General features: G+C 40.8%; 1 protein-coding gene across 2 annotated transcripts in view; it reads right to left on the bottom strand.

The window, feature by feature from the left end:
* Nucleotides 1-2,080: 2,080 nt before the first annotated feature.
* The window catches only part of LOC109867989 (collagen alpha-1(V) chain), a 150,969-nt gene continuing 137,397 nt past the window's right edge, over nucleotides 2,081-15,652 (bottom strand). Inside the window, exons 58-60 of one of the 2 annotated variants that reach the window (XM_031803114.1) lie at nucleotides 14,140-14,208; nucleotides 11,311-11,544; nucleotides 2,081-4,822 (exon numbers count right to left, since the gene is read on the bottom strand). In XM_031803114.1, coding sequence (XP_031658974.1) covers nucleotides 4,676-4,822; nucleotides 11,311-11,544; nucleotides 14,140-14,208 — 450 coding nt within the window. In that variant the 3' untranslated portion in view covers nucleotides 2,081-4,675. Of the gene's footprint in view, nucleotides 4,823-11,310; nucleotides 11,545-14,139; nucleotides 14,209-14,282; nucleotides 14,352-15,652 lie in introns of both variants that reach the window. The other variant, XM_031803113.1, reaches the window with a different exon arrangement.

Raw genomic sequence — 15,652 nt, 5'->3', positions numbered from 1 at the left:
AATACAAAGGGTTATATTTGGGGCAAATCCAACACATCCCATCACTGAGTATGGGGGCTGTGTGGTGTGGGGGCTGTGCTTTGGCAAAGTGGGTGGGGTTATATCCTTCCTGTTTGGCCCTGTCTGGGGGTGTCCTCGGATGGGGCCACAGTGTCTCCTGACCCCTCCTGTCTCAGCCTCCAGTATTTATGCTGCAGTAGTTTATGTGTCGGGGGGCTGGGGTCAGTTTGTTATATCTGGAGTACTTCTCCTGTCCTATTCGGTGTCCTGTGTGAATCTAAGTGTGCGTTCTCTAATTCTCTCCTTCTCTCTTTCTTTCTCTCTCTCGGAGGACCTGAGCCCTAGGACCATGCCCCAGGACTACCTGACATGATGACTCCTTGCTGTCCCCAGTCCACCTGGCCATGCTGCTGCTCCAGTTTCAACTTCCACCTGACTGTGCTGCTGCTCTAGTTTCAACTGTTCTGCCTTATTATTATTCGACCATGCTGGTCATTTATGAACATTTGAACATCTTGGCCATGTTCTGTTATAATCTCCACCCGGCACAGCCAGAAGAGGACTGGCCACCCCACATAGCCTGGTTCCTCTCTAGGTTTCTTCCTAGGTATTGGCCTTTCTAGGGAGTTTTTCCTAGCCACCGTGCTTCTACACCTGCATTGCTTGCTGTTTGGGGTTTTAGGCTGGGTTTCTGTACAGCACTTTGAGATATCAGCTGATGTACGAAGGGCTATATAAATAAATTTGATTTGATTTGAGTATCACTTATCATATTTTCAGGCATGGTGGTGGTTGCATCATGTTATGGGAATGCTTGTCATCGGAAAGGACTAGATTGTTTTTTAAGATAAAAATAAACGGAAAAGAGCTAAGCACTGGCAAAGTCCTAGAGGAAAACCTGGTTCAGTCTGCTTTCCAACAGACACTGGGAGACACATTCACCTTTCAGCAGGGCAATAACCTAAAACACAAGGCCAAATAGACACTGGAGTTGCTTACCAAGACGACATCGAATGTTCCTGAGTGGCCTAGTTATAGTTTGACTTAAATGGGCGTGAAAATCTATGCTAAGACTTGAAAATGGCTGTCTAGCAATGATAAACAACCAACTTGACAGAGCTTGAAGAATTGTTTTAAGAATAATGTGCAAATATTGTACAATCCAGGTGTGCAAAGCTCTTAGAGATTTACCTAGAAAGACTCACAGCAATAATTGCTGCCAAATGTGATTCTAATATGTATTGACTGAGGGGTGTGAATACTTGAGTAAATGAGATATTGCTGTATTTCATTTTCAATAGATGTGCACAAAAAATCACTTTGTCTTTATGGGGTATTGTGTGTAAATGGTTGAGAAAAAAATCTATTTAATCCATTTTGAATTCAGTCTAACACAACCAAATGTGGACTAAGTCAAGGGGTATGAATACTTTCTGAAGGCACTGCATGCACATGTATTCTAATGAGGGGTGGAGGAACACATTAAGACAGCAATGATTTTCAGTCGTAATCAGGATGGCAGAATAAGGCTTCACAAGATCATATTCTAACTGTGGATTCTATAACTATGAATAAAAAAATGAAACATTTAACTTACTATTTGTATGTAGAGAGGTGATGATAGTCTTCCAACAGTCTGTAAAATAGTGAGAAAAATGAATAAAACATATTTTTGTCCACATCTCACTGATGGTGGATTTTTGGATCAAGGTAGACTAACATAATACCAGTGTTTAGGTGAGTTGCAGTAATATTTCATTTATAAAAATGGCAAATTGTGACTAAAAAAACATTTCATGATAATTCATTCTGTTTCTGAGATAAAGAGGGCGCCTTCCAGTAACACTATGGTGTCAATTTACATTTATTTTTAAATAATACAATAAATATACTACAAATGAACATTGGCTGTGGGTAGAGAGTTACAACATCACCATTCTCTCTCCACTTCACAATTATGGACATGACCGTTTTCAATTTTAGCATATGAAATTTAGCATTCTACCTATTTTAATAATAAAAAGTGGGTTGGAGATCATGTCATTGTAAAGTATAAAAACAAGAGAAAAAAACTTTACAATTTCATGCATACAGATAGGTTTTAATGCTTCAAAAGACATACAAGAGTGGGTGGCCACAGTAAACTTAAATTTATTGACATAAAACATAAAAACCAATATATCTTCTATCCTCTCTTACACAGGTTTGACAAGACCATAAAAACTAACGAACAGACAAACGTAAAACAATTCAAAAAACAAAAACAAAAAACGTTATTGGCAGCATTACTGCTGGTTCTGAAAATTTACAAAAATGTTTTGTCCTTTTATTGAAAGCAAACATGTTAAATTTGGAGTGCTTCATCGAAATGAACATTAAAAACAGATGATCAATAAGTGTATCTTAACGTAAATGGTTCAAGTCACATATCTAGAAGGTAAAAACAAAAAACATAAAAAACAAGCTACTTATGCAGGACAGTAAAACTTTCTGTGGCAGATGCTGTAGTGGTTAAAAGCAGGCAGAGTGCATAGTTTGTACAAGGGTATAACTAGGGCTTAAGAAAGTAAAACAACAGTTAAATCAGAAGACCCCAAACAACAATACAAAAACAAGCTTTGCATCTGGCTTTTCTACCTTTAAGCTAATCTGATGGACTATTAAATATCGTTCACAAAAAAAATTCTAAATTTTTCATTTTTTAAAATTATTTTTTTAAACTATATGTTTGAAAATATATTTTTGACTTGTACGTGACACATCTGATTTTAATCATCATTAGACAATTCTACCACATTTTCAAATAGTGGATTTCAAAATACTTAGTGGATTCTTGGCCCTCTAGGAACTTAAAGCTATATAAAAAAAAGCCTTTGGTAAGAAAGTTAATGGTTTCAGGTACCAAAACTCCAAACTGTTCCTTGGCCATGTGCTTTGGAATACTCAAAGGGGGAGACACTCCGTACCCATTCCAAACCAGTCACCTTCACCCCCAACCCCGAAAAATAAAAGCAGTAAAAAGCTTGAAGAAGTGAAAAAGATTATCCATTGCACAGAACACCAATCATGAGATCCATTCACAAAATGCACCATGTCTTGGAACCATGATATGCAAGCATTGCAGCATCGCTTCTACCATCTTCTTTCTTTTTTAAAGACATCTAAGAAAATTTGATAAATTAGCACCACATTCGGCAACTGAGTACAATCTTATTTATATTAGCACATTCCAAGTAAGTTGCAGTATGATCAGATGCTGTTAGTCTTTACTAAGTGGGCCTTGGAAGCAGAGAAATACATAAAATAAAATACTGCATGGATCTATGAATGAATATGAAGCAAACTGGCATGCATTAAAACACCCCTGGACATAAATAAGAATGTAGCGAAGATGTTGTGTCAGAGGTGATGGCTAAGAGGGTCAGGGTAAGGGACAGACAGACAGGGTAGTCATGGTGACGAGTTAACATCACCACCATCAGCTTACTGTACTTTCAAAATAACAACAAACTTGAAAATATCATAGCACCACAGGAGAAAGAATAGCACCTAAGTATTGATTTCTTGTGTTTCCTTGAAAAGTGACATCTCCTGCTGCATATATAGTTTGAGAGTAGAAATATGGAAGTATTGAAGGAAAGAAATATCAAAGTTGTTTATTAAGTTAATAAAATCTCAAAATGCACCCAAAATAGAGGACACAAGAAGAGGAGGAATGTTTGTCATTTTTATCTTGGTACATTTTCTGTTATGCTAATCAACTCTCACAGACTAGCGCAGAGTAATATTTCCATATTTTATTTTCATTCGGTTCTTAAATTACAATAAGGTGTTCTTCACACCCAGCAACAAGACAAGCACTCCTCATCTATTCTCCAATTTACATGTCCAATTCCTTACTTTAGTATCTGCGAATTTGATGTATTCCAATGACCATCATCTTTTACCTCACATCTTAAAAGGTCACATGCATGTTTTGAAGCCAGAAACAATAAACATTACCAGGAAAAATATACAGAAAGTACTTACAAACATACAAAAAATATTTATATATATTTATATATATAAGTTCCATTCAGAAGAATGGGGAGACAATTATGCACAAAACAAAGCTTCCGAAATGAATGAAGGAGCAAACGAATGAACGAATGAACTAATTAATAAAATATTCAAAGTGGGAATTGAGAGGGAGACAAAGAAACAACAACAACAAAAAACAATAAAAAAAACTAAGAAGAAAACTGCCACATGGGATGGAGTCCATGGCAACCTTCTGAAACCAGTGGAGTAGCAGGTAAAAGTTTGCCTCCGGTGAGTTCGACAACCAGACTGGATTTACATCAAGTACGCTGGGAGTGGGTGGAGGTTTGGGAACGGTGATAGGGGTCATGGGTGAAGATAGGGGTCGGTATTATCTGACTTATTCAGTTTCAAAACTTGCATGTGATGGAGAAGGCACACTGAGGTTACAAGGTTGCTCTTTTTTTATTATTCTTATCGAATCCTCTAGAAATTTATTGTAGTATTCTCATCTTGATTTTTGTGTATTTTATTCATACTTGTTGCTTTTGGACACAGAATGTTTTACACAAATACAAATTGTCCTATTCATGTGTTTTGTTTCTGAGAAAATAAATATGCTTTTTATTTTCTCCATTTTGTTCAGTAAACAGTCTTAGCCGATGAAACAGACAGGACCCACTTCGAATCCAAACTTCTGCGTAGCCCCGCCGAAATCATTGAACATGATGTCAACAAAAGGCACCTGTTCCACCTTTGGTGTGTTGATCTCCAGTACTGTCTTTTCATAGCCCTTTTTCAACTGAAAAACAGAGAGGGATAGACAGAGTGAGTAGGTGCTACTGTACTTCGACCTCTATATACAGTATACAGTAGGGTTTATTTTTTGCATCAAATCTTCAATTCATTCCCCCCACCCCACACAGACATACAATTCACTCCCCCCACACAGACACACAATTAATTTATTAAACGCAGAACGAGGGAGAGCTCGGTTCGTTGTTTTGTGAAGTTTGTTGTTTTAAAACTGTATTGGAAAGTTTCTTAGTAGCTAGCTAACTTTTTATGTTGGATCCCGCGACGCAGTTGGCATCAGTTGCTGGGTCTGTTACGCTCTGTCCAGTGATGCTGTCGACCAAGGCCAGTTCTGAGGACCTGTTTGGCGTAGCAGCTTCCCTAGCTGCCAGCTAGCTGCCTATCAAACTAGCAGGGTTTCTTGAGTGCTTGAATGCAGCCCGTGATGCGGTTAGCCATTGTGGCTGGGACTCCGGATTGTCCCGGGTTTGTGGCTATTTGTTGTTTTAAATCTTCCCTGTGACCTGCCCTGTCTGAAACTACGAGGAGTAACAGCATAACTGTTAGTGTAATTTAATTATGCCAATGTGTTTTTATTAATTGAAAACCCTTAATCTATTTTATGAGAATTTGTAAGATTCTTGTTTGCATAAAATAGACGGAGACCAGCCATTTCAATAATAGGTAACAGAATTTATTCTCGGAGCGCGCTGCCACGTTCCCACGAGCAACAGTTTATATACAATAACATGACGTAATTTCCTTACTCCTAAAATGAATCTCCTCCTCCAGACCGGGTCAAAGGGAACTTTAAAGGTTCATTCTGAGTTCATTCTGACCCCCCCCCCCCCAGCACATACACACAACACAACTGAATTAACTTTTTGACCCCTCAACATTATCGATCACCACTTAGCTGACAGTTCTAATTAACAGAAAACCTAGGAATGCACTCGCTTCCTTATCTAAAACACCCCAGAGCTCAGTTTCGCCGGTTCAACCATAGGTTAACTACCTTATCTGTTTACTTAATCCACAAACCATTTCTTTCTTCCTAGTTGGAATGGTGTTCATTAACTTGAATTACTCCTTGTCCGTGTCACACAATCCCTTCTTATGAACTCATATTGTCAATCAGATATAATAAAACAGAGTATAAGTTTACTTAGTTACAGTTCTATTTGAAATGGGATATTGTTTATTCATTTCCTCATAATAATTCTAACAATAACCTACGTTGCTAGCTACCATGACAAAGTCCAAAGCGGGCATGTGTACCATTGAGGACAGTGGTGTCTCTCTATCACACATGAAGGATCTTTTCAACTAACAAAAATAGTTATATAAGCAGTTATTACAACAAGAACATAGCTTCAAGTGTTTTGTCAAAATACTGGTGGCTTCAACTAATAAAAGAATGGACGACCTGACCAGAGAGGTCCAGAACCTGAAGAACCGCTTGCAGATCAGACAGCAATCTGTTAAGGACATCAGTTCTGTGTGGGAATCCAGGATAACAATGATGGATACATCTCGAGGGACAATGAAGGTGGAATAGCTTGGTTTTTGACGGAATTGCAGAATCTAAACATGAGACCTGGACAGAGTCTGAGGACAAAGTGAGGGAAATGATCTCTGAGAAATTGAAGATGGACCACAGGTGAAGTGCGCCCATAGGACTGGATAACCCACCACTGGCCCAGGTGACAGGTCCAGGCCGAAAGTGGTCAAGTTCCTGAGGTTCAAGGACAATGTAGCTGTTCTGGAAAGAGACAATAACTTGAGAGGAACATATATCTTCCTGAACAAGGACTATCCTGAAGCTGTGCACCAGAAGAGGAAAGAACTTATCCCAGCCATGAAAGCTGGCAGAGCGCGTGGGGACATTTCTTACATCCGCTATGACAGACTCATTGTCCACCATAATTTGCAAATACATTCATTAAAAATCCTACAATGTGATTTTCTGGATTTTTCCCCCTCATTTTGTCTGTCATAGTTGAAGTGTACCTATGATGAAAATTACAGGCCTCTCTCATCTTTTTAAGTGGGAGAACTTGCACAATTGGTGGCTGACTAAATACTGTTTTGCCCCACTGTGTGTGTGTGTATATACATATATATAATGTATATATATCATTACATTAATAAAGGCACATTCAAACATACAGACTATTTTTTGCTTTATTAAGGGAGCTACGTTAGCTACGCTAGGTGTTTCAGCCTAGCTCAGTGATTTCTGTGGTGGTGGGACAGCCAGCTGAAAATACGTAGCGTAGTTGTTGGTAATGTTCTCTAGTTGCGCCATGATTGGCTCAGTGTTCTGTCACTCATGGGGAAACTACATTACCGCCAAGTCTAAGGGTAGAGCTTGAAAATTCAAGTCCCTTGGGTGCTGCCATAGAGTGACATTTGAAGTGCCCATCCAAGAAGGCTAAAGGTCATTGGCCACAGATAAAATTATGTCAAATCACGTTTTATCTACAGTAGCTTTGATTGGACTGATCATGTCAACATCATACTTTCAAAATCTAAGCTAGCAGTCATCATAATGAATCAAGTCCTTTTTAATCCTTGTCATATGAAGAGAAAAAATTAAGAGAAATTATAGATAAAACATGTCGGTGCTCATCGGCCATTGGCCATAAGCATTACACAACAAGCCTGAAATCACAAATTCAACAATGAGTGGTTTGGAAAGAATCAGTAGCTAACTGCAAACATTGCAAAGCAATCACTAGTCTGCTATTCAGAGGAGTGGATGTGTGGTTCCAAGTCTGGGATTAAGGATCTCTTTTCCAAGCTTAAAATGATAAACATAAAAAATTGCCCATGCTGTCAATGAAGCGTGATTGGTGCTACGCTCAAAACAACTGTTAACTTGGAATAGCGAAATCTGACTTCAGTGAGTTCAAGACTACGAGGAACTCTGGAAAAATAAGCTCGAACGTCATCATGATTCTACCTTGTTGTTTTCAGAGTTCCCAGTTGTCTTGAAAGCACCATAAATCCAGAGAATGCCAAACTTTGATAGCAAAGTTTGATGACAAAATATGCCCACGAAGGACCGCCGCGCACCTTCCTGTTCAAGTGAGCACAGCACAACAAGGTGAGTCTAAAAATGTCTTGTATGCTGCTGCATAAATGATGTAATATGCCAGGGAGATATGGATACTGTAGCAAAGAAAGTAATAATAAGTGAATGTGTTGTGTATCAAGCTGTTAGTAGCTCATTTGCCTCAGCCTAATAATTTGGTATATTTTCCCATCTTTATTTCGCCTACTGATCTTACCTGGTGGAGCACATGTAGCCTATAACCTGTTATATGAGAAATGTAATCAGAATATTCCAAGAGCATTCATTGTCTGCTTATATGCCCCATTTATTCATGCTCCTTTTATTCATCCATTTAGCCCATCCAACTACCTCATCCCCATACTTTATTTATTTGCACACACTACTTGCACATTCATCTTCTGCACACCAATCACTCCAGTGTTTAATTGGTATATTGTAATTACTTCGCCACCATGGCCTATTTATTGCCTTTACCTCCCTTATCTTCCCTCATTTGCACACACTGTATATATACTTTTCCTACTGTATAATTGACTGTATGTTTATTGCATGTGTATCTCTGTGTTGTTGTATGTGTCAAACTGTTTTGCTTAATCTTGGTCAGCTCGCAGTTGTAAATGAGAACTTGTTCTTAACTAGCCTACCTCGTTAAATAAAGGTGAAATAAAAAATAGAAAATCCTACAGGTTCTGAGTTGGTGTACAGGGAGAACACTGTAAGAACGGCCCATGTTCTGAATTCTGTCGCTGTACATTTCAAAAGTGCTGAACAAATAGTTATATTGACTATGTCTGTCCTTGCTCACTCATTAATGTCTTTATTGAAATTACGGATTGCCTCTTATCTGCTTGTTGTCCTCTTATGCCATAGTTTGTACATCTTAATTATCTGTAGAAACCACATTTGTTTAAGTAATCAGCCATATCAGCTATGTTTTTTTAGCCGCAGTAAATTAGGATGAATTAACTGTTTTGCTGCCAGACAAGGCTTCACTGATAGCCAGGTGTAAAAAGAAAAATAAACTGTATTATGAAGCCAAGATCAATGATATAAAGCACAATGTAACATTTTTGGGGGAATACTTTAAATTAAATTATGGGCAGAAAGGCTAATTCAACTCCATCTTTCATCAAATCAGATGGCTTATTCATCACAAAACCATTTGATGTTGCCAAATATTAAAGGATTACTTCATTGGCAAAGTGGGAAAGCTTAGGCAGGAAAAGTCAACAATATACAGTGAGCCATCGTATTCATGCATAAAAAAACAAAAAATGAATTTTGATAATAAAGTGTGGGAGAGGTGGAAAAATTGTTGTTATCAATCAATAATGACAAACCTCCTGGCATTGACAATTTAGATGGAAAGCTACTGAGGATGGTAGCTGACTCTATAGCCCCTCCTATCTGTCATATCTTTCATCTGAGACTAGAGGAAAGTCTTTGTCCTCAGGCCTGGAGGGAACCCAAAGTAATTCCACTACCCAAGAGTGGTAAAGCGGCCATTACTGGTTCTAACAGCAGACCTATAAGCTTGCTGCCAGCTCTTAGCAAACAGTTGAAAAAATTGTGTTTGACCACAATGCTATTTCTCTGTAACCTTTCAGCATGCTTATAGAGAATCGCACTCAACACGTACTGCACTGACACAAATGACTGATGATTGGTTGAAAGAAATTGACAATAAGAAGGTTGTGGGAGCTGTACTGTTAAATTTTAGTGCAGCCTTTGATATTATTCACCATTTTATTTTGTATTTTTTATTTAACCTTTATTTAACTAGGCAAGTCAGTCAAGAACAAATTCTTATTTTACAAACCTGTTGTTGAAAAAACACATGTGTTATGGCTTATCAATGTCTCCCATATTATGGATTCAGAGATATCTAATAGAACTCAAAGGGTTTTCTTTAATGGAAGCTTCTCTAATGTCAAACATGGAAAGTGTGGTGTACCGCAGGGCAGCTCTCTAGGCCCTCTACTCTTTTCTATTTTTAACAATGACCTGTCACTGGCAATAAACAAAGCATGTGTGTCCATGTATGCTGATGATTCAACCATATACGCATCAGCAACTACAGCTAATTAAATCACTGAGGCCCTTAACAAAGAGTTGCTGTTTGTTTTGAAATGGGTAGCTAGTAATAAACTGGTCCTGAACATCTCTAAAACTAAAAGCATTGTATTTTTTACAAATCATTCCCTAAGTTCTATTCCTCAGCTGAATCTGGTAATGAACAAGTTGAGGAGACTAAATTACTTGCCGTTACCTTAGATTGTAAACTGTCATGGTCAAAACCTATAGACTCAATGGTTGTAAAGATGGGGGAGGTCTGTCCGTAATAAAGAGATGCTCTTCTTTTTTGACACCACACTCCAAAAAGCAAGTTCTGCAGGCTCTAGTTTTGTCTTATCTTGACTACTGTCCTGTCGTGTGGTTGAGTGCTGCAAGGAAAGACCTAGTTCATCTGCAGCTGGCCCGGAACAGAGTGGCAAGTCTTGCTCTTCATTGTAATCAGAGGGCTGATATAAATACTACTGTATGCATGCCAGTGGCTCGTGGCTAAGAGTTGAGGAGAGACTGACTGCATCACTTATTTTTATAAGAAACATTAATGTGTTTAAAATCCCAAATGGTTTGCATAGTCAACTTACACACAGCTCTGACACACACTTACACCACCAGACATTCCGCCAGGGATCTTTTCACAATCCAGGACAAATTCAAGAAAGTGTACAGTTTGATATATAGCCAATATTGCATGGAATCTCATATTGCTCAAATAAACAGCAAACCTGGTTTCAAAAAACAGATAAAGCAACACCTCATGGCACAATGCTTCTCCCCTATTTGACCTAGATAGTTTGTGTGTCTGTATTGATATGTAGGCTACATGCGCCTTCAGTCATTTTTGGTTTGTTTTTAATGTAGTTCTGCCCTTGAGCTGTTGTCTATTAATGTTCTGTATTATGTCATGTTTCATGTTCCATGTGTTCCCCAGGAAGAGTAGCTGCTGCTTTGGCAACAGCTAATGGGGATCCTAATAAAATACCAAATACCAAAACAAAGACACACAATTCACTCCCCCACCCCACACAAACACACAATTCATTCCCCCACCCCACACAGACACACAACTCACTCCCCCCACTCCACACATACACACAACTCACTCCCCACACCCCACACAGACATACAATTCACTCCCCCCAACCCACACAGACACACAATTCACTCCCCACACCACATACAAATGCTGTTATACACATGACCGTCAAATCCCCTTACTCACACCTATGCCCTTACACACACACACGCACACACACACGCACACGCACACGCACACACACACACACACACACACACACACACACACACACACACACACACACACACCAACCCTTCCATCCACTCACCGCACAGCCGTCCACCACGGCTCTGATGTAGGGGTTGTTATCGTAGGACATCTCCTCGTCGTTGGAGCCCAGGAAGCGGATGGCCTTGTCGTATGAGTCCCCATCCTGGTTGTGCCAGGCCACTGACTGGTAGCAGTTGTAGGTGAGGTTTTGGCGGGCGGCCGCGCTCAGAAGACGCAGGAAGGTCATCTGGACCACACCAATGGGGTTGCCCTCAGCGTCCACGTACGAGAGCTAGACAGGGATGAAAGGAGATATAGGGTCTAGGCAGTAACAGAAAATGTGGACTAATACAGACACTATACATACATACTATACATATTTGGGTACATATTTGGGTGCCATTTCAGACACAACATTGTTTTATTGTTTGTTCTCTACCAAGAACACTCAAATCTACACATCACACCATTCTCGTGTACTGTGAGGTGTCTTAGGAGGGTTTCTCGCTTTCATCTGTGAATTCTAATTCTGACACCGAGTAGTGTCGTTGTGGGGATATGATTTCATATGACTTTAGATGGAGTGTTTCGCAGACAACAGACTGTAAGGGTATGCAGCAGCATGGCAGCATTCCTCACCTCTCTTTCCGGCGCTGCGGCTGCTTTGACAGAATTATAGAATGTCAATCGGTGCACGCAGTGCGCCGCGACAAGGGCTTGTCCCATCAGTCACTGCAGCACTAGGGAGAGAGGGGGGTTGTGGGTAAGGAGATCAACGGCGGCCGGCTCATCTCCAGAGGGTATGCTAAGCTTCATTACCCATAATTCATGGCGGTGCTACGTGAGTAGGATAGAATTCCGATTCCTCAGACGACAAATCAGGAGGGGGGATATACCAGAGGTGTTCCGGCTAGGTCCTTTAGAGTGAAATATCTAGGCTGTCATCAACCAGCTTTGGGAAAGCTGGAGAGGCTTGCTGTATTATGGGGTCTGTCTGTCTGGGGCTCTATGAGTAAGCTTGTGTCTGAGAAACAGTAAGGCAGACAGGAGTTACTACAGGAGCTCTAATCTACAGGCTCTGGGGCCTTAGATACTGACTGGCTTATTCTCTGCTGAAAGACTTCAATGGTTCTGTAGGAATAGCAGTCTACTAGCAATGAACAAGTGATGAATACTCTCAATCGAGGAGCTAACCGTAATTGAACACTTAAGCTTTAATTAAGAAAATTATGGAAATGTATTGTTTTGAAAGGAGCTCATTAGTAAATGTAAAACGTAATTGTATAAATGAAAAATAATAATGGTTTGGTTTAATCGGTTTCCGCAATTTAGAATTAGCCTAATTTGCCATGTTTAAGTGGAATTCTAAACCAACATGTGTTCTATTATACTAATCTATCTTGGATCTAATGATTACAAATCATTCCGGATGACCCTTCCATTTGGGAACATCAGTCTTTGGTGTGATGCTATTTTACACTGGAGATCCGTTTCCATACCAACCAACAGCGTTCCACCATCCGTTCCACAGGGTTCTCTTCTTCTTTCAGACAAACAGGACTGACTTAGACCAAGAGCCAAGCGCATGCAATGCCCATGCCATGCAGTCACAGCAGAGAGCCAATGTGTGTGTATAGATACATTCTCTCTCTCTCATGCACACACAGACAAACACACAGACACACACGTATGACTCAACCTGGACAATAATGGACATCACAGATTACTATTAAAGGGAAGTCAATCAAATCTGTTGTGCTGTATTTTCAGGAACACACAAGGTGGCCACACCATCATCAGATAGGAATTTGGGCTCATAGAGGATGATAACTATATCCATTGTGTCCAAGTAACAGTGTCTGTCTGTGAATCAGTGGCTCTTAAAGGGAGAAGTATCCCTCACCCCTCTGAGTGTCCAGGTACTCAGAAAGGCTAGGTAGATCCTCCCCTGCTCCTGTCTGTTCCTCCCTCATCCCTCCTCCCCACTCTGCCCTGCAGAACCAGTGTGTAGAAACAGCCCTACATCGCCATGGAAACATTACCTCTTCATCGCAGCCGCAAGTCAAAAGTGGGTGTACCCAGAAGCCCCTGGGAATGTGACTGAGTGCCTGACTTTTGACTGTTCACATTGAATCAGTGTTGTAATCCTCTTGTGATTGAATGGGTAGGTGAATGTGTGGAATGAGTGTAGCAGGAACAAAATGGTGCCTAATCACTCTCCTGTGACTAGCTTCACATGATTTATGAATAGTTATCTATACAGTATGAGTATCTATGAGTCAACTGGAAATGCTGAGGGCAATAGGAGTAGTTGTTATAAATAGAAATGTGTGTCTAACCATGAGAGGCACTCAGTCACTTCTAGGTGATGCTCTCCAACTTCAGAGAGAGGCAGGTTGAGTGGATGCATTTACACTCATACTTTCCCACGGCAACATTCAGTACCAACACACTGATTTACTCAATTCTATGACTTTTTGTACTACACTTACCTTTTTGTATTGAATTTATATTGTTTTTCTTCAATGGAAAATTGTCTTTAACTTCTTCAACTACTAGTTGCCATGGTAAAGTATGTCTGTCAGTCTGTCTGTTCCACCAACGAAGTCTCCCTCTATTCTGGAAGGAAGAGACTCACCTACTGCAGTATGTCTTACTGGAGTTGTGCTGAGCTGACCTTGATCGTGCTGAACCATGCAGAGCAGTGTCGCCACAAACACAAGCCAGAGTGCCAGTCAAAGACCAGTGCCAACCAGTACAGGAACCATGCAGAACCAGTACTGACCCGAACCAGAACCTAGAACCATGCAGGGCCCTCAGGCCCACAGAGACCCAGCCAGGAGTCACCCTAGCTGGGCCTCCAGAGACCTGCGGGTGTGCCACTTACCAGGGAACCTCGCTTGTAGCGACTATACCAAGAGCCTGGGGAGTCTTTGGGCCATTTTGCCATTTTGCTCTGTAAAATATGAGATGAGCTGTTCAGGAAAAAGGGAAGGGGACGGGGGGAAGGGGGGCGTTAGGGGGGCTTACCAGTTTACCACGTTTGAATTCACTGAACCAGGAGCCAGGGATCTCCTTTACCCAGGAGGTGAGCCTAGTCTGGGTATGGATGGAGCAAAACGGGGGAAGAGGAGGAGGACAAAAAATGGTTAAAGAAAGAAAAACAGTAAGAACAGCCTCCTGAAAGAAATAACAACGATGTCCCTCGTTCTTCTAAACCCTCCCTCCCTTGGTCCATCTGTGGTGTCTGAGAGACCTGCAGTAGTATTGTGTGACACTGAACAGCCCGGGAGAGTGGAAAATACCTTAGCAAGCCATTATCGCATTTTGTGTAAACACTGGCTGGCAGCTAATTACTGATCAAATATTCATGAGTACACAGTGATTCATTAAGATATGTTGTATGCATCCTAAATGGGCCCTAGTCAAAAGGAGTGCACTATAAAAGGAATAGGGTGCCATTTAGGATGAATCTGTTAGCCGCCAAAGGACCAGCTTAAAAATGTCCCCTTTCCCTTCAGCTAAGTGTTCTGCTCTATACCAAAATAGAAGTGACTATGCTTTTATGGTGTTTATTTAAGCTTCTGCTGTATACTGTCGGTAAGGACAAGTGGCTTTGTTTTGTGGTTTTCATTTAAAACTAGATACGTTTGCTGCATAGCCTCTCTTGTTTTCTTCATTCACATTCAATTCAGCTGCATTATAACTACCAATAAGTATCAGATACATGGCCAGTGATACTCCAGTGTGATATTCTCAATATTATTATACCCCAGGAATGAGCTAGATCAGTCTGATACAGGGTTTATACAGGGCTTGTCATCAATGCCTTAATGTGTAAATTAATGTTCAGCTGGAGATCAATTCGCGCTGGGAGACAGCATACATTAAACACACCCTGCTGTCTTGAAAGGCACTTCCAGCTCTCCTAACATGAGTAGAGCGAGCAGCAAGGGACCCCACTGGAGGAGACCACTGATACCCTAGAACTGATCCCCTCTACTGGAGGAGACCACTGATACCCTAGAACTGATCCCCCCCACTGGAGGAGACCACTGATACCCTATAACTGATCCCCTCTACTGGAGGAGACCACTGAAACCCTAGAACTGATCCCCCCCACTGGAGGAGACCACAGATACCCTAGAACTGATCCCTCTACTGGAGGAGAGAACTGATACCCTAGAACTGATCCCTCTACTGGAGGAGAGAACTGATACCCTAGAACTGATCCCCTCTACTGGAGGAGAGAACTGATACCCTAGAACTGATCCCTCTACTGGAGGAGACCACTGATACCCTAGAACTGATCCCTCTACTGGAGGAGATAACTGATACCCTAGAACTGATCCCCTCTACTGGAGGAGACCACTGATACCCTAGAACATATCCCCTCTACT

Source organism: Oncorhynchus kisutch, linkage group LG23 (genome assembly GCF_002021735.2).
Source record: "Oncorhynchus kisutch isolate 150728-3 linkage group LG23, Okis_V2, whole genome shotgun sequence".
Classification (NCBI taxonomy): Eukaryota; Metazoa; Chordata; class Actinopteri; order Salmoniformes; family Salmonidae; genus Oncorhynchus; species Oncorhynchus kisutch.
The sequence above is the reverse complement of the archived record's forward strand: the minus strand, read 5'-3'. Positions and strand labels throughout refer to the sequence as shown.